The following is a 26,241-nucleotide window of genomic DNA, read 5'->3' as shown; positions in this document are numbered from 1 at the left end:
GGGAAATGCCAGTTACCAATGGCGAGAATGAAAACTACCCTATCAAACTCAATCAAGTTCAACAATAATCATGTTTACGAAGATAAGTTAAATCATGCTCATAATCAACAAAAAGAAATGTTGCAACATGTCGTCAAATGACAACCGTGGAAATTAGCTTTAATTTTACATATTTCTTTCTCAAAACTTTCCTCTGATTTCACGAACGGCTAGTGCCTGAAATTGACATTTGTTTGTTTCCTAATGACTTTTCCCTCTATAAGAGGACCCTAGAAACTTGAGCTAGACATGATCTTCAGATCATAGAAGCAAACCAACATTATTTAATTATACTTCACATGCTCTGTTATAGTTTTTGAAAACTGATTTATACCAAAGCGTGAGATTTTTCCCATCTTTCTCGTGAAAACTCAGGCTCACAAGCCAATAAAGGCAACCACAACCTTTCACACCACTTGATCACATTCACTATCAACTCATCCACCTTCATTGCCTTTTCCAGTAATATAAATCCTCCCTCTGATCAGTTTTCTGAATTCCCATTTGCATCATAAACACAACACATGTTAGTTCAATTCTTGTTCTTCATAGCTCATATTCTAACTGTTTGCCTTAAAATTCCTTTCCAAGTAACTGGGGGTGTTGAGTTTTTACTTCTTCATATTCCTTGGTTTTTCTTTTCATATTCCTACTGTTGTAAAGTAAGATTTTTCTTTTCTTTCCATTCACTGCTATTATTTTAGTGTCACTTTCAAGTTTCTGACAGAATCAACTGTGACTCCAGCTTTGTGCTGTACTGTTATAATGTAATGTATACTTCACTTGGTTTGCTTACAGTTGCAACTTCAAAGTACAAGCTTTTGAGATTTGGAGGTTGTCCTTTTGCAAGGAATTGAACTGTCGCACATCATTACCATCTGGGGTACCTGAAATTGAGGTTTTTCTCAGTGTTGAGGCAATCACAATGGTGTCTGCTTGTGTGACCTTGAAAGCGAATACCCATTTCGTAAACTCGAGAAAAGACAATATTTTTCGTCAAGATGGTGGTTTTTTAGGTGAGAGACTCAAAGGGAGCCTTAATTACAGTCCCTGGATCATTAATCAATTGGCCTTAAGTTTGAGAAACCAGGAGAGGGTGAAGAAGGCCAAACCTGGTGTTGTTTCTGCTGTTCTTACGTCAAGTACTACCAAAGAATCAGTGGTAAGTCCAATTCTGTTGTTGGATCCATTTTATACTTTCTAACTCCCAGTTTTTATGATCTTGGTCAGTATGATCTTGACCAGTGTGTTTGGAAGCACATTAAGAACTAAGAAATCACGTCTGCAACGTAGAATTGTATTATATTTTTATTGGAGATTAACAAAAATAGTTTCTATATCTGGGATGTGAAACCAAACACGCAATATTCTCGTTTTGAATTTCAATTTCAGGCTTTTCAAATGCCAGCGTTTCTCAGGAGAAAGGCTGACCCAAAAAATGTTGTTTCCATCATTCTGGGAGGGGGTCCTGGGATTCAACTATTTCCTCTCACCAAACGAGCTGCTACACCTGCTGTGAGTAAAACTCATTTCTTTCTTGGAGTTCCACTTTCATGATGAGATGAGATGATAAAGTATGTTTCTGTAGGTTCCTGTCGGAGGATGCTACAGGCTTATAGACATCCCAATGAGCAACTGCATCAACAGTGGCCTCAACAAAATATTTGTACTGACCCAATTCAACTCTGCATCCCTCAACCGTCACATCTCCCGCACCTATTTTGGAAATGGAATCAACTTCGGCGATGGATGTGTGGAGGTATGTATCCAAAATAGGATGGTGATTGTTAGAGATCATAAATGACTCATACATCATTCTCTGGTTGGTTTTTTGTGCAAGATATGTCTGTGGGGAATAAGACATGAAATGGTAAAGTGTTGATAAAATTTTATTATGTTTTTATTGGAGATACGGTTTTATGTGCTGTGACTGGTAGAGAAGTATAAGCCACAAGAATGATTGTTGACCTGTCACTGTTTTTGTTCATTATGATTTAATATGACAGAACAACTCAAATACTTAATAGGTTCTGGCGGCTACTCAAACTCCAGGAGAAGCTGGAAAGAAATGGTTCCAAGGAACCGCAGATGCTGTGAGGCAATTTACATGGGTATTTGAGGTATAATCTTTCTTATATACTGCGTGCCCCTCTCATATTTTTTTCCTCTCAAGTTGAATAGAATGATGATAGTTTGAAAATGTTGTAGGATGCCAAAAACCAAAACATTGAGAATGTATTGATCTTGGCCGGAGATCATCTATACCGAATGGATTACATGGACCTTGTGCAGGTATGCAGGTTAATTGTTCTTAATTAAGAGCCTAGACATAAAGTCTTTTAACAATTTTCTCCTACCCTTCTTATGCTCTTGCATAAAGTCTTTTAACAATTTTGCCTAGACATGCAGGAGTGTTTCTTCATTCTTTTTCGCAGTTCTTATTTACTGGTTATCTATTTTGTAATAAATATGCAGAGTCACGTTGACAGAAATGCAGATATTACAGTATCATGTGCTGCTGTAGGTGACAGGTGTGTTTAGTCACCTTTTACTTGTGGTTCTTTTTGTTGCATTTTTTTTTCTTTCTGAAGTGGCATGTTTCTTTGTTTTATACCATTGTGTTACTTGGAGAATATATTCTCTTCCATTGGAAAGGAAGGAGTCACCATAGAATAACTTCCTCGACACAACATTCGACCAAGTTTAATATTATTCAAGTCTCATTTCCAATCACCTTTTTTTCAGCCGTGCATCAGATTATGGTTTGGTCAAGGTAGATGGCAGAGGTCGTATCATCCATTTTTCAGAAAAACCAAAGGGTCCTGATCTAAAAGCAATGGTAAGTCCCTAGGCCAATTAATGTTCTACTGAAATAGGTTCCTGGTCACTATCAGACCGAACATATATATACATACATATATATATACATACATGCATACATATATACACACACACACACACACACACACACACACACATATATATATATATATATGTATATCCAGAATGAATTGTCATACATCATTGGATAGCATCACACAGTGACGTACAAAACATATTAAGTTATATGTTACAGCATAATAATGTGATCGTAGTATATTTATGTCGTTTCTCATTGTAACTATGTGTTCCTGTTGTTTGTATGCAGCAAGCAGATACTTCTGATTTCGGGTTGTTACCCCATGAGGCAAAAAAGTCACCATATATTGCATCTATGGGGGTTTATGTATTCAAGACTGATGTTTTACTCAAACTTTTGAAATGGAGATATCCTACAGCCAATGACTTCGGATCTGAAATCATTCCTGCAGCTGTGAGGGAACACAATGTCCAGGTAAGAGAAACTGCACTAATCATATTTCCTTTCAAATGTTTGGATCTATTCTCGAAGGGTGAATATCTTGCATTTGCAAGGAACTGATCACTGCTAAATGAGGTAACAATACAAAAGTTGAATGTCTGTTATCTTCTTTCAGGCGTATTTATACAATGACTATTGGGAAGACATTGGAACAATAAAATCATTTTACGATGCTAACTTGGCTCTTACTGAAGAGGTGAGGTCAAGATATTTACTCTTGTCAAGTTTGTAATTTATTGGTATTCTTAATTTGTAGGTATAGGCACACTATCAGAGATGCATATATTAAGTTTCCCTTATTTTGCTTTCTGTGTGATACAGATCGGTGGTTGTTCTTTTAGCATAAGGTCACCATAAATAAATCAACATATTATAACTGTTGTATCTTGGGAGTTAGGGAATAAGTGAATAACAGTCTATATTGCAAATTGTAGCATACTAATTCAGAGGAGAACAAATCAACAGTGTAATCAGTAATGGTTAAATTACAATGAAACTCAGACTTCAAGTAGCTGATAGAATGTAGCAAATTGTCAGTGTCCTGAAACTAATATCTGTATTGTGCTCCTCTCTTGCAGAATCCAATGTTCAAATTTTATGACCCCAAAACACCCATTTACACCTCTCCAAGATTCCTACCACCCACAAAGATAGACAAATGCCGGGTATGATTTTGACCACAAATTGGAAAACTTTTCTAGTAGTTTCGTGAGATGTGTCACTCACAATACTTGATTTTCTCCGCAGATTGTGGATGCAATAATCTCCCATGGATGTTTCCTAAGGGAATGTATCGTTCAACATTCCATAGTGGGGGAACGTTCACGTTTGGATTATGGTGTTGAGCTCCAGGTAATAACTATCACAATTTCTAAACCTAGTATTCTAATTGCTATGCCTTTCTGTTTTGGGATTCATACCATCTCAAATTCTAAAACCACCTTTTACAGGACACTGTAATGATGGGAGCTGACTATTACCAAACTGAATCAGAAATTGCTTCTCTGCTGGCAGAGGGGAAGGTTCCCATTGGGATTGGAAGGAATACAAAAATTAGGTAATCTCATCCTAAGATGAACAATACATGTTGGTTTTAGAAGTTGACACTAACTACAATGTGTCATTATAATGATAAAGACTTGGTTTAACATGTACCTATTAATAATCTGATCTTTATTACCTGTTGTCCTTGTTGAAGAAACTGCATAATTGACAAGAATGCAAAGATAGGGAAAGATGTCATCATCACGAACAAAGATGTAAGCATGATTGTCTTATCTTGGTTTTACATTTGAGCCAATTTTGTTAGGTTATATTTTGCTAATCTTGGATAATTGTGAAGCAGAAGTCATTAGTATTATGATATGATGTTACCTATTAACATGCAAATTATTGGTCTGTAGGGAGTTCAAGAAGCAGATAGACCAGAAGATGGATTTTACATTCGATCAGGAATCACAGTCATATTGGAGAAGGCAACAATAGAAGATGGCACTGTCATATAAACGGGTGGAAGTGCTTATTTGCATGGATTGATGACAAGAAGTAGCTCGAAAAAGCACTCAAAGGAACTTTTGCCGTCTTCGGGGACAGAAATTGAGAAATCAGAACCCCCTTTTGTTATATATGCAAAATAGAAAGATGTCTTGCATGTAAAAGTAGAATGAACAAACAATATGTGAAATCAGATCAAGTTGCATAAAAGTAAATAAAATGAAAAGCTGGATGTGAACTGTTTTCTTCTTTCCACGTTGAGCAACAGAATAGCCCATAATTATTCTGAATTTAAACAAGTACTTGTTATAGCAGTGTGCAATAAGGAATTAAGAAACTAGCACAAGCGCTGTTGTGTAAGTCTAGAAGGTTGCATGCTTGTATTAATTGATTGCCTAAGGATTGACACGTACAACATAGATTTTGTGGAATGATTTTTACCTGTTCAAGAAAAATGAGTAAATTGGTGTCTACGAAAATGCTTAGTCACTTGTGAGAAAAAACACCTTCACTACAAGCCAAAACAGCAACTTCTAAAAGTGGTTGTACATTGATTCTTAAATCAAATTATCGATGACCCAATAATTCAATAGCCATCAGAAAAAAGTTCACATGGCATGTTGATTATTCTTAGCAATTTTTGTTATTTTAAAAAAAATGGATACTTGCATAAAGACGATTATGATTCTTGTATGATTCATTCAGTGGCTAGCCTGCGGTGTCGTGTTCTATCTTACATTAATTTTTGTTTGTGGAGACATTGTAGGTATGCAATTCGTAGATTGTACAAAAAAGACGGATGCAGATGCCATTTACTTTCAATAGGGTATGAATGGCTTTTTGTATCATGGACCAAATTCCTCTTAGATTCTGCAAACAAATGTTCCCATCTTTTCTTTCCGATGCTTTATGTCTTTCTATCCTTTGGGAATAGGGATACTTTGTGTTTCAAACCTTTTCTCGGTCTTCCCTACACCATAGTAAATGAAATCGTGCTAAAAGCCATTCTCTTCCAAATCATGGTGTGAAACTTTTTATCTTATAAAAATCTTCAAAAGTACGTTATAATTTAATTCTTTATAATATTTAAACATTTAATTACGAGTGTATATATTTTCTGAATAACTTATTTATGTTTCACTAATTTTAATTCTTAGAAAGTTCACTTGTAAGGTGGTTAGCCGTTTCATAAAATATTTAATTAAAATTTGAGGTTACTCCTGAAAACATTATTGAACAACCGAAAATTGTGATTCTTTATTTTCCTTTCGATAAGTTAATTACAAATCGCTTATATTAAAGTAGACTGTGACTGAGAATTTCAATCTTAGGAGTTAGGAGTACTTTTTTGTATTATTAGTCCGGTAGTGGTTTATCTCTTAATTTTACAAAATCGATTTGTAAGATAAAGGTTATAATCACGTATAAACTCTGTGAATCTATACTATGAAAACATGGTGGTAAGGGTCCTTTCTCTTTCATTCTTCCTTGCTATGTAATCGTAAATAACTTTTTACTTAAAAAGTGGCACAACATCATTGCATTGAGAAGCTATTATTCAGAATGAAAATTTGAACCCAATATGAACTCCTTCACCACGATATATGCTTAAGTTGGCAGTAGACTTGGGTGGTAAGAAAGGATTCAATCCCTATTGAGACATTTCTCCCATCCTGAGTTATTGCATAATAATTTTATACATACACAAAAATGCACGCTCTGATACATAACTACTTCAGATGCATGCAGCGCTTATATTGTGTTTTGACTAAGCCAAATCTGAGGTGAATATGGAAGTAAGATGAGCAACTATTCAACATTATTGTGGCTACACACGGCCCCTAGCATTTCTAACTTGTCCAAGACTTCGAGTACAGCAGTAAGCAGCCATAATGTCAAATCTTATATGTATTCTTGGACTAATCCTGAGAATCGCCCACCCACCATAAACTCCATAGAAAATTTATATCAACAATGGCCAACGATTTCAAAACCCCTTCATATTCCAAACTATCACTGGTCCCTTTTTCATAAGCTCGGATGGATTCAAACTATTCATTGCCTTTCCCATCAGAGCCATGGCAGCAATGCTCGGAAACTGTTTCTTTTGAGACTCTTCTAGCACGCCATTTGAAGACTTTTGTTCATGAAGCTCCCCTAATTCATGCCTCTTTTGGGAAGAAGCAGCACGATTATGACTCCATCTCTGAATCCAGGGATGTGAAAGGGTAATTTCTACAGTTTTCTTCGCTTCAGTTAAAGTGGACTTGCCATTTGTTGATACTGTTACAGGTATATGCGGCACCATTTGTCCTTCAGCTTGATATATCATTTTCGGTTCCAAACGGAGTTTGCTATCTTTCATAATTTTGCCAAATATACTATTAGCTTTTTCATGCGAGAAAGGTTCTCCTATTCTTGTACCCTCAGTCCCATGAGCAGAGCCCAATGTGCCCAACTTGAGTCGTTTGACCCATCTGCTGCTAGGATCTGATCCAAAAGAGCTATTGCCAGAATTTGACCTTACATGTTCATCTGCATGAGAAAGAAAGTGATCCAATTCAAGGCTGTGGGTTCGTGATGTGCTAGCCTCCCTATCAACCACAGGACCCTCCTCAGCAAGAAGGTCACAAGGCTCTTCGTTCATGTCTGGTATAGCTGTATTCATTGATTTTGCTAGGTTTTTCTCTCTGGAAGAAATTGTTGCAACTTTAGACGTGAGCGAATTTTGACTATCCTTGGAGCACTACAAAATAAAAGAATTTGGCAACTCCTACCTAATTAGCCTCTCAAAATTTTATATAGTATCACATTTTACAAGGCACGTGGTTGTTAAATAATCAACTACAAATGCGAATGAAGACATATATTGGTGCATGTGTGTATTATTAAAAGTCTAGGTTCGAAGGAACAGTGCCATTCAAATTAGCTGCTTCTCGGTATGACACTGTTCAGCATTCATCATAACCAATGTGAATGTATAAATAAATGACAATTTTATTTTTCACAAAAAGCTAGTCCTTGATACGTAAGTCCTTAAACTTATCTTTTAGAGAAATTAATATAAGAATATCTATAAATTAATTCATACATAAGTTAATTTTATCTTAAAAATATATTATATTTTTTCTTCTTATTTTTCTCTTCTGTATAGATTTATGAGTAAGCTCATCAAAATATACCTAAATTTCAATCATGAAAAAAAAATGCATTAAAATCATCCAAATGCTTGAGAAAGAAAGTTACGATTGAAAATTTGATGTCATTGTAGGAAGAAGATCAAATTATAATTAGAAACATTACCTTATTTGTTTGGAATGAAACATCACCTGAAAAAGACAACAGGAAGAAGGATCAGCTGTATAGCCAAAAAACCACCAAATTGCACACAACATCATCCTCCAAAAACTAATACTAGGAGTAAAGTTAACTGAAAAAAAAAATAATTAACATTATGTATTCAATTAATCAAAATAAGAATATCTGAAAATTAAATGAAGCATTAAGTATAGCATATGGCACATCCTTCAAGAGTGTGCATACATACCGAGAATATCATTCTTATGTAAAGCATCGATGTCCATAGTATCTGTTTCAGCAGATGACTCATTCTTTAGGCATGTTGGAAATTTGAAATCGTGGACATTTTCCTTTCCTCCATTCTTTATGGAGCTTCCTATACCTTCCAGCTTCAGAGCATGGCCACTCGTGGGTGGAGAGAAATCAAGGATCTCATTGAAAGCGTTTCCTTTGAATTTGATAGGTGCTATTGGCTCTCTGAAGAACTGACCTCTGTCAGAGAAGGTAACATCAGTGTTTTTTGACATTAGAATATGGTGAGTTGCCTGGGAAATTTTGGGACGTCCTCTAGACGATTCTTCAACTGAATCTATACTGGTGTATATCTTCATAGACTCCACATCATGAATAGAACAGGGAATTTGGTCTACCACAGAGTTTAGTCCACACAACTTTTGTAGTTTATCTGCCTCGGAGGATTCAGTCTGGCACGTAATATTTGGATTAGAAACATAGTTTTCAATCTCATGTTGCTTACCACCAACAAAATATAAGCGATCGCCCCTACCAGCTGCTGAATCATGCGGTAAACGAGTAATACCACCTTGCATCCACCTTGAAAAAAAGGATCTTTGGGGATTTAAGAGGCTGCTCATTTTCTTCTCGCTGATTAAAAGAGACGAAAAGGTATGATATTTGGAACTTTCGAATCGCCCTCTGGCTGCTAAATTGTAGCTGGATTGACAGATTTCAAACGGTTCATGCGTGAGTTGGGACATCACAGCTTTCCCTTTGCTACGTCCAGTTGGCACTGCGTCAGAAGCTGCTTTTACAAAATCATCCCATAGTGATGCTGAAACAGTGAGGTTCTGCTGTTCAACATCCCACGGAGATTTCATCAGCAGAGCTGACGGTAAAACTTCTTGAGACAACACTTGACACTCTTTTACTACGGTTTCAATGTTCAGAGGAACATGTGCAGGTATTGATGATAAGCCTGCTCGGGAAGTCCCAGCTCTGTTGAGAGAAACACTGCCATCTCCAGAGCAGGGTTCAGTTTCAGATTTCCCATCTTCCTCGTCGTGCTGTTCCCTCTGCAGAGGCAATTTTCCATCCAACTTTCCAGTAAATTTCAGTGTAGGAAATGATTTGGAATCACAGCATGCCTTCTTCGCTTTTTCATTGTCTTCCTCGCTGTTGAAGGTAACACTTGTGGCCCTAACTGCTTCTCCAACAACTCCAGCGTGCATAGAACTATCTATCCCACCAAGCAAACCATGCTGCTCAGCACCGCCGTCTTCTTTCTCTTCATTCAGCTCACAATCTACCCCCAAACGATTGCAAGCAGGGGATGCTGATTTGTAACTTGACTTCATCCAATGAGCCATCCACGCCGACCGGTTCCTGTTCATTGGTTGAGCTTCACCCCTCCCACCATCATGACATGCTTCTGCAGCAGTATCATCAGGCATCATGATTGATAGATTTCCTTAAACAACACACCACCAATTTCCCCTATCCACGAATGTTTCAAAAAACATAAATTACCAACAACTAAAAATTCATCGCATGCAGCAGCTACAGAAAAACGAACAAAACTAGATCGCAAGATTCAGAACTCAACACCAGCACACGAAGTAAGCAAAATCCAACTCTATCCATCCCGACACAGAAATCACTACCGTATAATCGAATACATATTAGTAACAACATCTTTCAGCGTGAAATCAAAAATCGAAACAACTCCAGTTTAACCGAATTCAACAAAAACAAACCAGAAAAGGCAGTCAACAGAATTTCACAACAAATTCAACGAACAAATTAATTGAAAAACCGCACAGTAAGTAAGTACCTTCAAAAGTGAGAAAGGCGAAAGAGAAAAATCGGCGAAACTGTGAAGAGAAGCACTGAGTTTGAGAAGCAAAGAAATGAAAGACATGAAGGAAATAAATAACGACAAAGAAGGAAAAGTGTACGAGAGCATTAAATCAACGGTGAGATGTTGGTCGTAGTTGAGTCGAGCGTGTGTGGGAGAAATCTGAGCGTTGATCTTTCGATGCAGTGTGGTTGGGATGGATTAGATTGGCGTTGATTAGTTTGGCTTCCTCAGCCACAAGAATCGAACTGGAGCGAGTGGGACGCACCATTCTGCACTTTTCCTTTCTTCCAATTGGCCCGGTCCTTTTTTTCGGGCTGTTTTCTCGTATGCTTCGAATTACGCGTAATAATTGTGACCACTTTTAAACTGCGCGCCAATTCATAAAATAATCGTCTTATATTTTGTCTTTGTGCTCAAAGGATCTGAATCTACCTTTTGTAAAAAGCAAAACAAAAAAAATAAAATAAAATAAAAATACCTAAGCAAAATATCTACTTACAAAACATCTTCATCTTTTTGGTCTCCATCCACACAACATCTTCTTCAACTAGCACAAGTGTTTCAGTTTTGCGTATCATTTACTCCAACAATGTTTTCGTATCTCTGTAATGTAATATCTTTCTTTTAATTAATACTTATAACTTTCATTATTTTTTTCTTAAAAAAAAAACAGCTGAAATAAATTGTCGGAGGGTTCCAATTCTGTTTATCCTAATGTTGTCATTTTGATGCTTACAAATAAATATGATTAGTTATTGCTACGTATGTTAACTTTCTAACTTTGAAACAAAAGCAATTAGTAATTTAATCATGATTTTAAAACCTTACTTATAATCCATAACGTAATTATTATATTATGGATCGTTTCTCTTACGAGCAACGTGGTGTATCTTTTTGATTAAGTAGCTTTCATGAAAATCAATATTTATCACTAATAAATTACTTTAAATCATAACGGCATAATCGTCAAAGATTTAGGTGATATACGAGATCTTATATTATAACATTATTTCCACCGTGATATTAAAGATAGTAATAATAATGCTGTATAAGAAATTCTGAAATTATAATAATCCATTAGGTACAAGAGTTTGATGACTAAAACTTTGAAAAAATCATAATTTATAATTTTTTATCTTAACTGCAAATAAAAGTATCACAAATTTATCATTTTTCGTATGAAAACAATTAAATATTGATTTTTTTTTCTCCATCATCAATTATTAAATTAGTAAAATTGTGAAAATTAGTTGGTGAAACAATATGTTACACGTGCTTTTTTTGTGTATATTTAGTTTGTGTGTGTGTTTTATGTAAATATTATTATAAAAACAAATTGGGCACGTGCATACACACATTCAATGTATGCAAACTGTCGTCCGTATTCTTTTTAAGAAATTTAATATAATTATGAGCTCCATTATATATCACTCACTATTATAAATGCATGTACTACGCATACGTATGTGTATTTTTTTATTATAAATAAATGATAATTTAAAATGATAAACGACAAAATAATTATTTTTATTTATAAAATAATTAAATTTAGATTAATGGTCATATGAGTGTGTTTGGATTTGAAAATTGATTTAACGGACCTGAGAAAAAAGAAAGCGAGAATGAGATTGTTTAAATTAAAAAAAAGTTATGATCTAAATAATAGATTAAAAAATGTTTTAATAATTAACTAAATGATTGCTATTTTATTTTTAAAAATAAATGCAATATAAATTTAAATGTACATAGTAAGAATTATATTAAAATGAAATTAAAATTATTATTTAAAATTACAAAACTATTATAATAGTTATTATTATTATTATTATTGTTATTCTTTTTTTAGAGAAGTGTTTTTTTCTAGAGGTTATGTTGGTAATTATATGTTTGAAAGTTACATTTCTTGACTTCTTTGTTTCTCTGTGAGGATATGGAAATGACATATCTTCTCAAATCCGTCCTTGTTTATCATCGCAAATCACTTGAATAACCAAAATTAAGGAACTTAATGTTGAGTTGTAATGTTATTTTTGTTTAACAAAAAAATCATTAACTTGAAATAAACGTTGCTTACAGTAAAATTAGTTTCAACTCCATTTTTTTAGTTAAAATAAAACCGAGAATGTAGTTTCATGAATTACTATTTTATTTTCAGCCAAACTTTTCCGTTTGAGTAAAAACGTCATAAAAATAAATTTAACAACATAATTAATCAATTTCAAATATACTTTTGAAAACATTATAATAATATATTTTTCAAACAATTTAAATGATTGATCGATACCAATAAATATTCATGTGTTCAAATATCCCCTCTCACTCAATAAATATTCATATTTACAATAAACTCATTAATAACATAATGAAAATTACAAAAATTAACTTCACCTCAACATACACAACCTAGTCCTTACATCAACTTATTGAGAATATCAAATTCAAAACACTTTAAAAAAACAAATCACTAAACAAAACAAAACTCAACAAAACTTAAAATTCAAATAATTAAATAGTTCTTAACTAATAATCACCATCTGCATAGAATCAGAAAGAATTTAGCAAACAAGTCATATTTATATCTAAACAATTATTTATTTTGGAGTTTTATCGAAATAATAAATAGTTTTCCTAAAATATTTATCTTAAATTTAATTTAAAAAGCCAGAAAACAAAATTATTCTAAAATTTGGTATTCAAATTTAACAAATTTATGACTTCACTAAACTCAATAATAGAATTATAGAAAAAATATTTAGAATAAAAAAACAGTCTGATTGAATAAAAATGTTTTTTTCTTTTTCAATTAATATTATCGGATTTTTTAAAATTATAAGGCAAGATACGAAGTAATGAAATTACTGAAGGTAGAAATTGGCTGAGAGAAAAGAGAAAAAAAAGGTAAAGGAAAAAAAGAAGAAAAGAAAATAGCAGTGGGTGCGGTTAGTACGAGAGAAGGTTACAATGATTCTACAGGTGTCATTTTCATGTCGGTCACGTGGGTTTGTGTAAATCATAATTAGTGTACCTTTTTCACTTAAAAATAAATAATAATTCTTCAGTTTTGTATGCATGGTGAAACATGTTACGAGGGACTGAAATAGAAAATAAAAAAAAAAAAGAAAGAAAAATTGCTCTTTATATGAGCAATGTACTGTCTAACATTATAATTATGATGTATTTATCAAAGTGAGAACGTTCTAAATAATTCCAAATTTAGTTAAAGTGTCACATTTATGATACTTAATTTAAGAATTAGATTGTTTTTTTTTTTTACATTTTCATTTAAATTATACATTTGATTCTAATGTTTTTTCATTATTATTAAATAATACATCTGTATTATTAATTTATTAAAATGATAAATAAAATATAGAATTTGAAGAGCTTTTAAAAATATATTATTGTATATGAGTTATTAGTATCATTTAGAAAATGAAGTTCATGATGCTACGATCGATGGAAATCAAAGATTAAGATTATTGCCAGTAAAGATTACAGAAAAGTTATCAGGTAATTATAAAAAATAGGTATATGAATATTATGTTTGTAATTTACAATAGAATTGAAACTTGGGTTAGAATAAATATTATATTTAAATTTTATAAGTATTGAAAATTATAAACAACTACATAAATCTTAAGTCTCAAAATTTCAGACGTTGTCTTTCAATAATAACAATAGTTTATATTCAAATATTTTATCAACTTTTAATTTTATCTTTATCATTAAATTTGTATGTTATTTTTTCTATTATTTTTTCCAAATCTTAAACATTATTATTCGTAAAAGTATTTGCAAAACATCCAATTCATAAAATTAAATACATAAATTCGTGACGAGCTCATGACGAAAAATCTATGAACATTAAATAAAATACTTCTCCTTTCTCATGTTTAGTTTCGGGGACAAAATTCATGCCACCACAATATTTAAAAATACAGATAAAAAGTTTGAAAAAAAAAACATTATAATACACTATTAAACCCTACCCAATTATCCACATAATTTTTTTATTAAATTTTAAGTAATGCATTAATTAAAATATTCTTAATTAAATTTATATTAATTTTTTTCTTTGATTAATATAATTTTTTTTATCCGTTATTACAACAGTAACTAACATGTCACGAGCGCAGTGAACTAAAAAATGTTAGAAAGTCAGCGCATGGCTACGGCAACCCGAATTTTGATGACTTGCACTTATTGAGTTATGGGATTCATCATTTTCAATATCTTTCAAATTAATGACACTATTAATAATGGATCAGAGAGAATAAATACTTCCACCATTTCATTTTTTACGCGTTTAAGTATTTTTTAATATTTTTCTAAAAAAATTGCTGAAAATTTGCATTAATAAATCATCAATGTGAGGTGAAGTTGAATAATCTTAAATGAAATAGTATAAAATTTACAGCATTAAGTTAAACAACACATCACGTTGCACGCCCTTCAAGGATGCTAACCTCCTCAGCTCGTTTCTTTATGATCACATCACAGACGAATAGCAACGAGCCCTTCGTTTCAGATAAAAAAAAAAAGTAAAATAAAATCCCTTGAAACCAGATATGCCGTTTAAGATTCGGCTAACGATTTTCTTCCCAAAATAATAATAAAAAATATATATATAAAAGTCTAAAAACGACAATAGGAGGAAAATAAATAAAAATAGAAAAAACTAAAACTTCTGGCCCAAATAGGAATCGCGTTGTAGATCTGCAAAGCGCGGGTTTCGTCATCCATCAATTCAATCCTCTCTTCGATTCGTGTTGGAGATCTAAATTGTCCTCGCAGGTCAGCTCCAATTCTTCGATGCATTTCGCTTCTCTCATTCTTTCGCCATATTTCAATTCTCTTTCGCAGTTTCCATTTCCATCCTCCAAAATTTTAGGGTTTTCAGATTCTGCAAATACCGCCACCAGAACACTAGATATTGATTCCAACTATGAAAACGACGCATGTTTTCTCTCCTTTAATTCCTCTAATCGGAATCTATGTAAACTAAACGTTACGATTATTAGAATGTGAACCTCTGATTTATAAACTACACATTTCTCGTTATGCAAGTAAATTTAGTGTCGTTTAATTGGCGTGTGTCTGCTTGTGCAAGAAATTAGATAGCGTGCACCTTTATTTTATGTTTATATTTTTGTCAGATTTGGAATGAATTGGTTGTTTGTAAGTCTCGTGTATGGCTTTTTGTTTGCAGATTGTGAGTTGAATGGAAGGAACTGGAGGCAGCAGTGCCTCGGCTGCTGCACCCGTGAACCAAAAGTGGCAGGAATTTGCGAAGCTATTTCAATATTATCTGGATAAATCCACGCCACACGCCACGTATAGATGGATTGGGAGTTTGGTTATTGTGTCGATCTTTGTTTTGCGGGTTTTTTATGTCCAGGGATTTTACATCGTGTCTTATGGATTGGGCATCTACCTGCTGAATCTGTTGATTGGGTTTCTGTCACCGTTGGTCGATCCTGAAATGGAGCCTTCTGACGGGCCTTTGCTGCCGACTAAAGGTTCTGACGAGTTCAAACCGTTCATTCGCCGACTGCCTGAGTTTAAGTTCTGGTAATTTAGGAATTTTGTTGTGTGGGTGGTATAGTATGGTTGTTAACATTTAACACAGCATGAGCATTGTCATACATATAAAAACACGAACATTATCTTATGCTGACGCAAAACCTGCTTTAATAATTTTGAAGCTAAACCTGGATCAAATGTGAGGTTCATGTTAATAGTTTGATATGAACTCCTTCGTTGTATTTGCCGACCTGATGCTTCAATGCCTCTATATTTGTTCGTACTTTTGTCTTTCTTTTTCATTGAAAATTGACTTGTAATTTTTGTAATGTTCATTTGTCATTTCGGTTACCTGAATATGACTCTGAGTCATTTCTGTATTTCATTTGACGCTAATAAGCTTTATAGAGGTAGTGTAAGCTTTACAGAGGTGATAGCTATGATGAAAATGTTTCTCTATAGTATGAGTTAATTGCCACAGACATTTTGCTCCAAACTTTTAGTCATTAGCATTGCATACAGAAGCTGATAATTGCATAGGAACAATATTTTATCTTTTTAAAATTTTACATGAATAATAAATTTTCTATTTATATTATTCTCTATTGAACAAACTGTTGTTTATCTTTCATGTCTTACTTATTTTCCTGGTTTTATCAGTCATATTGAACACTTTTTACCATATCTGTTGCATGATGAATCATACAATTTGGCTGTGCTTCTTCAATTAATTTGATTGCCATTACCGAAATTCTGTGTCAATAATCACTTACATCTTTTGAAACACATGACTATTTGTCCTGACAAATTTCATGCTTAGTCAAAGATTTAGTTTTAAAAATCCAAATGACTAAATTTTATCAGGGAACTATTATTGCTTAACAAAATATGTGAATATCCCCTTGCCCCTTTTGAAATTTGAGGTATATGGAGCAAAACCTGGCTAATTGATGATTGATATTGTATAACTGGAGTAACTTCATAGATGAGTATGGTGGCGTGAGTTGATTTGTTTAATTATCCATTTTTGAGATAGTGTGCTGCCATTAATCCATATCCCTTTACATATGTCTAACAAGGAATGTCATTTACAATAGTGAGATATTAACATGCTATAAGCCCACCTGTGTCTGTTGAAAACAGTTTAAAAAAAATCATGGTTGACGAATGAGCGTAATGATTTGAGTTGTTATTGGTTGCAGGTATTCTTTCACAAAGGCTTTCTGCATAGCATTTATGATGACTTTCTTTTCTGTGTTTGATGTTCCTGTGTTCTGGCCAATATTACTCTGTTACTGGGTTGTTCTGTTTGTCCTTACTATGAGGCGCCAAATTGCACACATGATCAAATACAAATACATACCATTCAACATTGGAAAGCAGGTAAGCTTACGCTTAAATTGGCTCTCTTCATTTTACTTTTTGCCCCTTTAATTTGTTTTCTGCATATTGTCAAGCACAAGCAACATTTACTTTATCTGTATCATTGACCTGAATGATAGTAACGTATTTTGTTTTAATGTGTTGCAGAAATATACTGGCAAAAGATCCTCTGCAAGTAGCAGTGGCAGTCGTGCAGACTGAAGTTTGGTTTTGTTGCAACTTGAAAAATGCAAATCTCGTAGTTAGGTTTTGTGGACCTCCAGGGTAGATTTTTCCCTTTTATTTGAAGGAATTTGTAGTCAGAGTATGACGGATGCCAATATGCAGTTACAGAACTATTATCTGTGTTCCATTCAGAAGACATGCTAAAGCAGGGCTTTGAACGTCAATGTGGATATACATTAGTATTTGATTCAGTTTTAGATTTCATCGCAAATCTAGATTGTATTGCGATGTTGCAGACCATGATTTGAAGACAAACTTCGTATAGCACTCATTTTTCTCCTGTTCAGGGAAAAACTATTTGCCTTTATGTTCATGCGTCTTATAAGGTTGTAAGATGAACTATTGACAGCTTGACAACATCTCTACCTGTGTATTTTTTTTTCATTCAAAAGTAAATTCTATTTATGGGTATGAACGGGCTTCTTATTTTTCAGTTGCATCTTTTTGAAATGGTCTGAACATTGCTCGTGGAACAATTATCATTTTGATAATGACCATGTAGATCCACTATTGTTAAATTTGCACAACAATTTTCTATTGGTTTTTTTTTTTTTGCTGTTGTTGCTATTTTTATATGTGGTCTCTTATCAAAAACTTATCAAGAAGATTGAAGAGTTCGGTAAACTTTGAATTTTGGCCGTGAAATGGTTTTACATTTTTTCTTGTTTGAATTAGTTTTCTGTAAATACGAATTATGCATGAGCTTATTTAATCATAAAATAAAAACCTAGACTTTGATCCAAACTTGAGTGTATTTTTTTGTAATATTTTTAGAAAACTTCAGACATAAAATAATAGATTATAACTTAATTTATAATAAGTGATTATTTTATTAATAAACGGTTTTTTCCTAACAAAATCTCAGAGGATGTTGCTACCTACACCACCACATTTCACAATTGTCCTTAGTGAAAATTGAATTACCGTGAAAATTGAATTACCATAATTAAAACGTTAAAAAAATAAACCGAAATGAAAGATCCAACATCCGTAGGCCAAGCCAAATGGATATGAATATCCCTTTAAGCCTTCATATCTGTCATTTACTTTTATATTTTCTTCGCCAATTGAGTTTTTTTGAATGTTTTCACAAGACATTATACTAAAACGCACAACTTTTTCTTAATAAGGTTTTAGTAGTTAATGAATCTTTTTTATTTTTTTCACATACCAGCACAAACATTATTTCCACTAAACGGGATTTATTGCACAAATTCAGATTTCAAATTCACAATCATATTCTTATATTTCCTATCTTACCAATAGATTTGTTTCTATTTTTTTTAGTTGTTGAAATATTGCATTCACTTTCTGTTTGTCTGCATATTTCAAGAACATAATATTTAATGTATTTAAAATTTTCGCATCTCTATACACAACATATAGGCTCCAACAAACAGGCTGAAAAAAAAGTTTAATTAATTCTCGATAAACTTGAACATCTGTAATTAAGTTTTTCATTAAACTTTTTCGGTACATTGAATCCTGAATATTTACATTTTTCAATTAAATATCTTTTGTTTCATCTTTCCATCATTTATTTGTTTATAAATATAAATAATTCACACAAAAATTGCATCAAATAGCTTAAGTATAAATCACTTTCATATGCATTCTTCAAGAGTGATCGTTTCTTGGAATTTATCATCTTTCAAAGAAAGACAAGAAACAAAACACCATAGTCAAGACAATTACAATGTAAAACTACAAAGGAAACATCATAAGCAATTCACTATTATGTTCGACACTCTATCACCTTAACATTTTCTGTTTGACAATTAAGTACTAAGTAATTTAGTACCATGTTTAATTCATTTTTAGACATCATCATTCCAGATTGTATTTCGATTTTCAATGATTCCAATCTAGCAAAGCGAGGAGGTTGAATTTCCAATGTATCCAGACATATATCCTGTATAATTAGAGAGAAAATTATAAATTCTTAAAGAAAGATTCTTTCAACATTAATAAAGATAATAATGAAAGCAAAAAAATATGTTACCTTTAGCATATTTAGGGTACCAGAACAAATTGTCAACGTTCTTACGTTAGAGAAGATCTGTAACCAATCTACGATGATGGAAGGATCTACACGAACACGGTTGTTGATTTTCACTTCGGTCAAGAGAGGGAGATCACAAGTGCAAGAGAGTTTATAGTACATGGAAAAATTATTATTCTCGAGTGTGATCGATTCGAGTTTCGGAACAGAAAGCACAATTTTAGGTTCAAAATCGTGCCAGTAAAGTATGTTTTTCATATTCAAAACAGAAAGGGTAGGGTTTGATATACAAAGAGTTCGTGTTGAATGGCTATGCATGAAACGTTCAAGGTGCAAATCGATCAACGAAGTGCACTCTGAGAAGGGTTCAACGCAGTTATTATCATCTCTTCCTGTGAAAACGACATTGTAGAGAGACAAGGTTTTCAAAGATGGTATCGCAAAAGATGGTGGAAGTGTCAAGGGGACAGAAGAGGAATTGGAAATGACAAGAAGAGTTAAAGATTTGCAGTTGATAACGAGGGGAATGAAAGAATTAAGTGTTTGTTTGAACTTCATATCCATGAAGAGTGTCAACTCCTGGAGATGGTGTTCTGAAGCATATTTGATGGCGTTGTTGAGGACTTTTGGTGTAGTGAAATTGAAATATGTCAAAAACATTTTGTGAAGGGAAATAGAATCATTTCGATTAGAAAGAATATGATTGACATATCTGTTGTATTTGCGAATTCCTCCATTGAAGAATTCAAAAGTTAGAGTGGTGAGGCTTTTCCAAAGGTTCTCCCATCGTTTGGATAACACACAAGTTTGAATAGCTTGTTTTGTTGGCAAAATCTCTATTATGTGTTGAAGAACTTCATCTGGTAAATCACTCAGTCTGTCTTCTCCTTCCTTTCTTTCATCAGGTAAATCACTCAATTTGTACTCTTTTTCCTTTCTTTCACCTTTTTCACCACTTTTACTTGTTCTCTTTCTCTTCATTCTCAACTTCTTAGTGTTTGTTGTTGTTCTTCCAATGAAATGCAGAAAAGCTTTTAATCATACACAATGATAAAGCTTTTTTTCTCTATCGGATGACAACTTTCTTCAATCAAGTGAAGAACACGAAAATGTCTGCACGTTTGTATATTCTGATATTAGTATTGAATGTGTTGTGCATATGAATTTGTTTATTTATATATATGTTTAAAGCTTTTTCATGATAGAATAAGTAAAAGATAATGTAAAAGATTATATATAAAAATAAGATAAAACAATATATATTTCATATATTAAATAATTTAGATGATAGAAAAGTATCAATTGAGTGTGTTATTTTAAAAATTTGAGATCGTTAAGATCCTTTTAAATGTTAAACATAAGTATTATTTACCGGTTTTAAAAAAATGTTAAAAATAAAAGTTGTAATAATTTCAAGTTTTAAAAATAGAAAAATTAAGGAAAAAATATTTCATAAGGAGTACGTAAACAATTCTGCCACCTATATATCAAATAACATATTTCGTTATCATATCTTACTTCACACAATCAAATAAAAATGTGTTAAATAAAATTCAGATGATAAAAATTAGTATAATTTTTTAAAAGAACAATTTAACTCATTTACTTCTCTTTTACTGATTATAAATTCTAACAGGATTATATAAAATTCTAACAAATTATTTTTCTTAAAATGACAATTTGTTCTCCAATTGTGCGATATAAATTTCATTAAAAGAATAACAACACTACACTATCATAGATATTTTACATCAATTAAAAATAATATTATATATATATATACATATAAATATAATATTATATATATATATATACATATAAATATAATATTATATATATATATATAAAATAAAGTAGATTTTAATAATTTTCTTCACGAATCATTATCTTTTTATGATTTATTATTTAAATGATAAGAATAATTATTATAAAATATTGCTCTTCTAGTAAAAAATACTCTATATCTTTATAAATAAAGATAAATGACTCAATATTTTGAAACTAACTTGGTTAATTTAAAAATACTGAAACCAAAATTAGTTTTACGCAAAAAGATATGAATATCTAAATGATTATTTACTTCAATTTAATATTTTTAAGGACAACTGTTTTTATCTAAATGATTTTTTACTTGAATTAGTTACTCGTGACAACTGTTTTTATCGTAATTCGCCGAGGAGTCTTAGAGTGATATATTACTGAAATTTGAAATTTGGAGCGTTGATTTTATACCATGTGACAAGACGCTGAGGAGTATTTGAGCATTATGTTACCGAGAGATATCGAGCGTTTATCTTCTCACAAATGACTAAATGGTTCTTGATGAATGTTATTGAAAGAAAAATTCACTTTCAAAACTCTTAAAAAAATTTCCATGCATGAAAGTTTAATCAGCTTAAAAATATAAAAGTTTAAGTAAGTATACATCCTAAATCTTAAATTCTAATAATAATATGGTGGATTGTTCTTTAAAAGAATGACATATAATATATTATCTTAATATAGCAAATATATTTTCAAATATTATTAATTACTTTAGATTAATGATTAGGAAAGATAATGGGTTGAATAAGAACGGTGTCAATTTTATTTGAGTAACAACAAAAAAACTTATATATTATCCATTTACTATTTGTATAGATATCTATTTAAAAAATATTCAAAAATATTTTAAAATCTGCATGTATTTATTAATATCTGTTAATATTTAAAAAAACATATTTTATAGATTTTTAAAATAAAATTACAAAAAATATAAAATATAATACAAAATAAATAAATATAAATTAAAATTTAATATTAATTAAACCTAATCTAATAAAATATAAATTAATTTTAATTTTAATTAAATATAACTTAATAAAATATATTTTTCTTTTAGTTTTTGTGGGTAACGAATACCCGTAGATACGGATAGAATAATACTTGCACCCGACCTGTTTATAAAGTAATATTAAAATACTTACTGTCCACAAATAATAAATATTAGCGAATATCAATTGGGGAGACACATATTTTTGTCATCCCTACTAATAACTTTAAATTAGTCTTGTTGAAGTGTGCTTTAACATATTTGTTAAATTGGACTAAATTAAACAAATAAAAAATGATATTTTGACACACGCAAGTCTTTTACATTCATTTGACATTATAATTTCTTACTTTTTACTCATTTTTTTCTTAAAGAAACACAAAAATTCACTTTCTTATAATTATTTTATCTTTGTGTGCCAAATGAATATAAAAATCCTTACTTTAAATAAATTAGGTTACTTAAATATAATTAAAATTATATATTTAAAATATTAAATAATCAATTATTATTTAATAAAATATTATATTATAATATCTTTAAAATATTAAATAATCAATATATTATGGTAAATACTTTTAAGATGTTATATCGTGAGATACACGAAAAAAACATAATATTTACCTATCAGCACTTTCAAAATATAATGTTTAACGTCTTCAAAACAAAAAAAAAAAAGTAAATTGTTTTAACTACATACCTCCGCTTCCAAATCCCAGCAATCAAAATGAAAATACATATCTTAGATATGTTTAAAAATTTCAAATCAATCAAACAATTAGTTAAAAAAATATAAGCATTTTACCGAGACTACTCAATACATAAACAACACAATTAACTTTCCAAGAGCATAGCTATAAACAAGCCACTACCTAATTTTAATCCAACTTTAACAATTGATTCAATCATTTAAACTTCTCTCGGTCCCTCTTTAATCATTCAACATTCAAATACTACACTTTTAACTATTAAACTTTCCACTTAAATAATTCAATATTTGCACTATTTCAAAGTTGAACCCAAGAACCCTAATCATTCTCATATTTTTATAAATTGATGTATATCAGATTTATGTGAAATATAAGTTTTACTGAATTAATTAAATTACATAAGCTTACTTTATTTCCCGTCTTGTCTGTATTGTCTGTTCGATTGTTTGTTCCTGTTGCAATGATCCCGTCTTGTCTGTATTGTCCGTTCGGTTGTTTGTTCCTGTTGCAATGATCATCCTGTGGATGTGAGTAGAAGGAGAAAAGTTGCTCGAAGAGGCTCTGGAAGAAGTGGAAGTGAAAGCTGAACTATAGGACCGTTCGGTCGTTAGGAATAATTCTATTTTATATAAATAATTCAATATTTACACTATTTCAAAGTTGAACCAAGAACCCTTAATCATTCTTATATTTTTATAAATTGAGCTATATAACCAATTGGTAGTTTTAATCCTTATTAAATCTTTAATAAAAAGTATTTTAATGAAAGTTATCCTATTACATCTGTTTGCTAAAAAGTTCTAACGAACTCAACTTTAATCCTATTTCCTCAGTTAGTTTATTTCACTGAATTTGAAAGTATTATTATTATTATTATTATAATATATGTAAAATGCTTTAACTATAAACTTCAGATTCCAAATCTCAACCAGCAAAAATAAAACCCATATCTTAGGAAATATATATGTCTAAAATTTCTAGATAAATTCAACAGTTAATAAGATATAATCATTTTACTAAAATAATTTATGGATAAAAACTAGGCGATGTCTAACGCTTTCAAAACAAAAAAGGTAAATTACATTAAATTACATAACCAATTGGTAGTTTTAATCCTTGATAAATCTTTAATAAAAAGTATTTGAATAAAAGTTGAACCTATTACTTAAGTTCTAACGATTTCACCCACAATCCTATTTAATTATAAATTAACTCTTATAATATTAATAGAATTTCCCCAATTAGTTTATTATACTGAATTTGAAAGCATTATTATTATTATTATTATAAATGTATATATATTTTCTGGGTCTTACGACAACTGCTTTAATCGAATCAAAACCATTGATAGGTTAGTTGGAAAATGATTAGAAAATTACCACAAGAAACGGGATTTATTGCACAAATTCATATTTCAAATTCACAATCATGTGCTTAGTTATATTTCCTATCTTACCAATAAATTTGTTTCTATTTTTTTTAGTTGTTGAAATATTGCATTCAGTTTTCAGCATCTTTCAAGAACATAATATTTCACGTATTTAAAATTTTCTCATCTCTATACATAGGTTCCAACAAACATAATATTTCAAAACAAAAATTCACACAAAAAATGTACCTAAAAACTTAAATACAAATCTCTTTCAAATGCATTCTTCAAGAGTGATAGTTTCTTGAAATTTATCATCTTTCAAAGGCAAGCAACAAAGCACCATAGTTAAGACAATTACAATGTAAAACTACAAAGAAAGCATAAGGAGGACATGGTCATGACTTTTGGCACTCTATCACCTTAACATTTGTTGTTTGACAATTCCACAAGTAACTCACTATCATGTTTAATTCAGTTTTAGACATCACCATTCTAGAATGCATTTTGATTTTCAATGATCTCAATCTAGCAAAGCGAGGAGGTTGAATTTCCAATGTATCCGGACATATATCCTGTATAATTAGAGAGGAAATTAGAAATTCTTAGCAGAAAGATTCTTTCAACATTGATAAAGATAATAATGAAAGTAAAAAAAATCTCACCTTAAGCATATTTAGGGTACGAGAACAAATTGTCAACTTTCTTACGTTGGAGAAGATTCGTAACCAATTTACGATGATGGAAGGATCTACATAAACATGATTGCTGATTTTTACTCGGGTAAGGAGAGGGAGATCGCAAGTGCAAGAGAATCTATAGCGCATGGAAAAACGATCATTCTCGAATGTGATCGATTTGAGTTTAGGAACAAAAAGCACAATTTCAGGTTCTAAATCGTGCCAATAAAGTATGTTTTTCATATTCAAAACAGAAAGGCTAGGGTTTGATATACACAGAGTTTTTGTTGAATGAGTATGCATGGAACGTTCAAGGACCAAAGATATCAACGAAGTGCACTCTGAGAAGGGTTCAACGCAGTTATTGTCATCTTTTGCTGTGAAAATGACATTGAAGAGAAACAAATTTTTCAAAGATGGTATCGCAAAAGATGGTGGAAGTGTCAAGGGGGCAGAATTGGAATTGGAGAAAATGACAAGAAGGGTTAAGGATTTGCAATTGATAAAAAGGGGAATGAAAGAATTGGGTGTTTGTTTGAACTCCATAATCAAGAGTTGCAACTCCTGAAGATGGTGTTGTGAGGCGTATTTGATGGCATTGTTGAGGACTTTAGTGGAATTATAAAGTGTCAAAGACATCTTGTGAAGGGAAATAGAATCATCTCGATGAGAGAGAACATGATTCACTACATATCTGTTGTATTTGCGAATTCCTTTGAATGGTTTGAAAGTTAGAGTGGTGAGGCCTTTCCAAAGGTTCTTCCATCGTTTAGATAACACACAAGTTTTAATAGCTTGTGTTGTTGGCAAAAACTCCATCATGTGTTGAAGAACTTCATCTGGTAAATCACTCAGTTTGTCTTCCTCCTTTCTTTCATAAGGTAAATCACTGAGTCTATCTTCTTCCTTTCTTTCACCTCTTTCACCACTTTCACTTGTTCTTTTTCTCTTCATTCTCAACTTCTTATGCCTTTTGTTCTTCTTCGAATGAAATGCAGAAAAACTTTGAATTGTACACTTTGATGAAACTTTTTTTTCTCAATCTCATGACAACTTCCTTCAACCTGTGTAGAACACGAAAATTTATACACGTTATGTATTTTGATAATGTGTTATGCATTGTATACCAAATAACATGTTTCGTTATCATATCTCACTTGACACAATCAAATAAAACTGTTATATAAAATTCGAACAATCAGTATAGTTTTTTAAAATAAAAGTTAAACTCATTTACTTCTTTTT

At 31.6% G+C, this 26,241-nt stretch overlaps 4 protein-coding genes across 9 annotated transcripts; 2 read left to right on the top strand and 2 right to left on the bottom strand.

Annotated features, from left to right (window-relative positions):
* Positions 1-288: 288 nt before the first annotated feature.
* Positions 289-5,147, top strand: LOC148201823 (glucose-1-phosphate adenylyltransferase large subunit 1-like). Of its 3 annotated transcripts, none has more exons than XM_088108997.1 (15): positions 289-501; positions 838-1,201; positions 1,432-1,554; positions 1,628-1,798; positions 2,067-2,159; positions 2,248-2,331; positions 2,515-2,570; positions 2,785-2,878; positions 3,188-3,373; positions 3,516-3,596; positions 3,979-4,065; positions 4,148-4,252; positions 4,351-4,457; positions 4,599-4,659; positions 4,804-5,147. In XM_088108997.1, the coding sequence occupies exons 2-15, from the start codon at positions 965-967 to the stop codon at positions 4,903-4,905; spliced, it is 1,587 nt and encodes a 528-aa protein (XP_087965123.1). In that variant the 5' UTR covers positions 289-501; positions 838-964; the 3' UTR covers positions 4,906-5,147. The 3 variants fall into 3 exon arrangements, with proteins under 3 accessions (XP_087965123.1, XP_087965122.1, XP_087965121.1); XM_088108996.1 differs by having other exon boundaries at positions 289-565; XM_088108995.1 differs by having other exon boundaries at positions 289-701.
* Positions 5,148-6,419: 1,272 nt separating this feature from the next.
* LOC148201822 (protein PHOTOPERIODIC CONTROL OF HYPOCOTYL 1-like) lies at positions 6,420-10,597 on the bottom strand. 4 transcript variants are annotated; one of them, XM_088109804.1, is made up of 5 exons: positions 10,390-10,597; positions 10,266-10,305; positions 8,442-9,928; positions 8,198-8,223; positions 6,420-7,640 (listed from the first exon to the last, which is right to left on the bottom strand). In XM_088109804.1, exons 3-5 carry the CDS (start codon positions 9,886-9,888, stop codon positions 6,882-6,884), a joined length of 2,232 nt encoding a protein of 743 aa, XP_087965930.1. In that variant the 5' UTR covers positions 9,889-9,928; positions 10,266-10,305; positions 10,390-10,597; the 3' UTR covers positions 6,420-6,881. The 4 variants fall into 4 exon arrangements, with proteins under 4 accessions (XP_087965930.1, XP_087965932.1, XP_087965931.1 ...); XM_088109806.1 differs by having other exon boundaries at positions 8,442-9,863; positions 10,390-10,408; XM_088109805.1 differs by having other exon boundaries at positions 8,442-9,863; positions 10,266-10,408.
* A 4,328-nt stretch (positions 10,598-14,925) lies between these two features.
* Positions 14,926-17,834, top strand: LOC148201821 (protein RER1B-like). Its single transcript, XM_088110162.1, has 4 exons — positions 14,926-15,086; positions 15,502-15,863; positions 17,018-17,198; positions 17,346-17,834. Exons 2-4 carry the CDS (start codon positions 15,514-15,516, stop codon positions 17,397-17,399), a joined length of 585 nt encoding a protein of 194 aa, XP_087966288.1. The 5' UTR covers positions 14,926-15,086; positions 15,502-15,513; the 3' UTR covers positions 17,400-17,834.
* An 893-nt stretch (positions 17,835-18,727) lies between these two features.
* LOC124828159 (uncharacterized) lies at positions 18,728-25,950 on the bottom strand. Its single transcript, XM_088109489.1, has 5 exons — positions 24,982-25,950; positions 24,808-24,891; positions 19,426-20,316; positions 19,225-19,335; positions 18,728-18,742 (listed from the first exon to the last, which is right to left on the bottom strand). The coding sequence occupies exons 1-5, from the start codon at positions 25,948-25,950 to the stop codon at positions 18,728-18,730; spliced, it is 2,070 nt and encodes a 689-aa protein (XP_087965615.1).
* Between the last annotated feature and the right edge of the window lie 291 nt (positions 25,951-26,241).

Source organism: Vigna umbellata, chromosome 3 (assembly GCF_029865625.1).
Source record: "Vigna umbellata cultivar VRB3 chromosome 3, Vumbellata_1.0, whole genome shotgun sequence".
In the NCBI taxonomy this organism is placed as follows: Eukaryota; Viridiplantae; Streptophyta; class Magnoliopsida; order Fabales; family Fabaceae; genus Vigna; species Vigna umbellata.
Note: the sequence above shows the minus strand (reverse complement) of the source record. Positions and strands in the feature narration are given on the sequence as shown.

Coding starts and splice junctions, on each gene's coding strand:
- LOC148201822 (XM_088109804.1), bottom strand. CDS start 9,888: ATGATGCCTGATGATACTGCTGCAGAAGCATGTCATGATGGTGGGAGG. Junction 8,224..8,441: donor ACATAAGAATGATATTCTCG/GTATGTATGCAC, acceptor TGTCTTTTTCAG/GTGATGTTTCATTCCAAACA. Junction 7,641..8,197: donor TTTCATTCCAAACAAATAAG/GTAATGTTTCTA, acceptor TTTATTTTGTAG/TGCTCCAAGGATAGTCAAAA.
- LOC124828159 (XM_088109489.1), bottom strand. CDS start 25,950: ATGAAGAGAAAAAGAACAAGTGAAAGTGGTGAAAGAGGTGAAAGAAAG. Junction 24,892..24,981: donor GTACCCTAAATATGCTTAAG/GTGAGATTTTTT, acceptor CTAATTATACAG/GATATATGTCCGGATACATT. Junction 20,317..24,807: donor TCAAAATGCATTCTAGAATG/GTGATGTCTAAA, acceptor GATGAAAGAAAG/GAAGGAGAAGACAGACTGAG.
- LOC148201823 (XM_088108997.1), top strand. CDS start 965: ATGGTGTCTGCTTGTGTGACCTTGAAAGCGAATACCCATTTCGTAAAC. Junction 2,332..2,514: donor ATTACATGGACCTTGTGCAG/GTATGCAGGTTA, acceptor ATAAATATGCAG/AGTCACGTTGACAGAAATGC. Junction 2,571..2,784: donor TGTGCTGCTGTAGGTGACAG/GTGTGTTTAGTC, acceptor CCTTTTTTTCAG/CCGTGCATCAGATTATGGTT.
- LOC148201821 (XM_088110162.1), top strand. CDS start 15,514: ATGGAAGGAACTGGAGGCAGCAGTGCCTCGGCTGCTGCACCCGTGAAC. Junction 15,864..17,017: donor CTGCCTGAGTTTAAGTTCTG/GTAATTTAGGAA, acceptor TATTGGTTGCAG/GTATTCTTTCACAAAGGCTT. Junction 17,199..17,345: donor CATTCAACATTGGAAAGCAG/GTAAGCTTACGC, acceptor AATGTGTTGCAG/AAATATACTGGCAAAAGATC.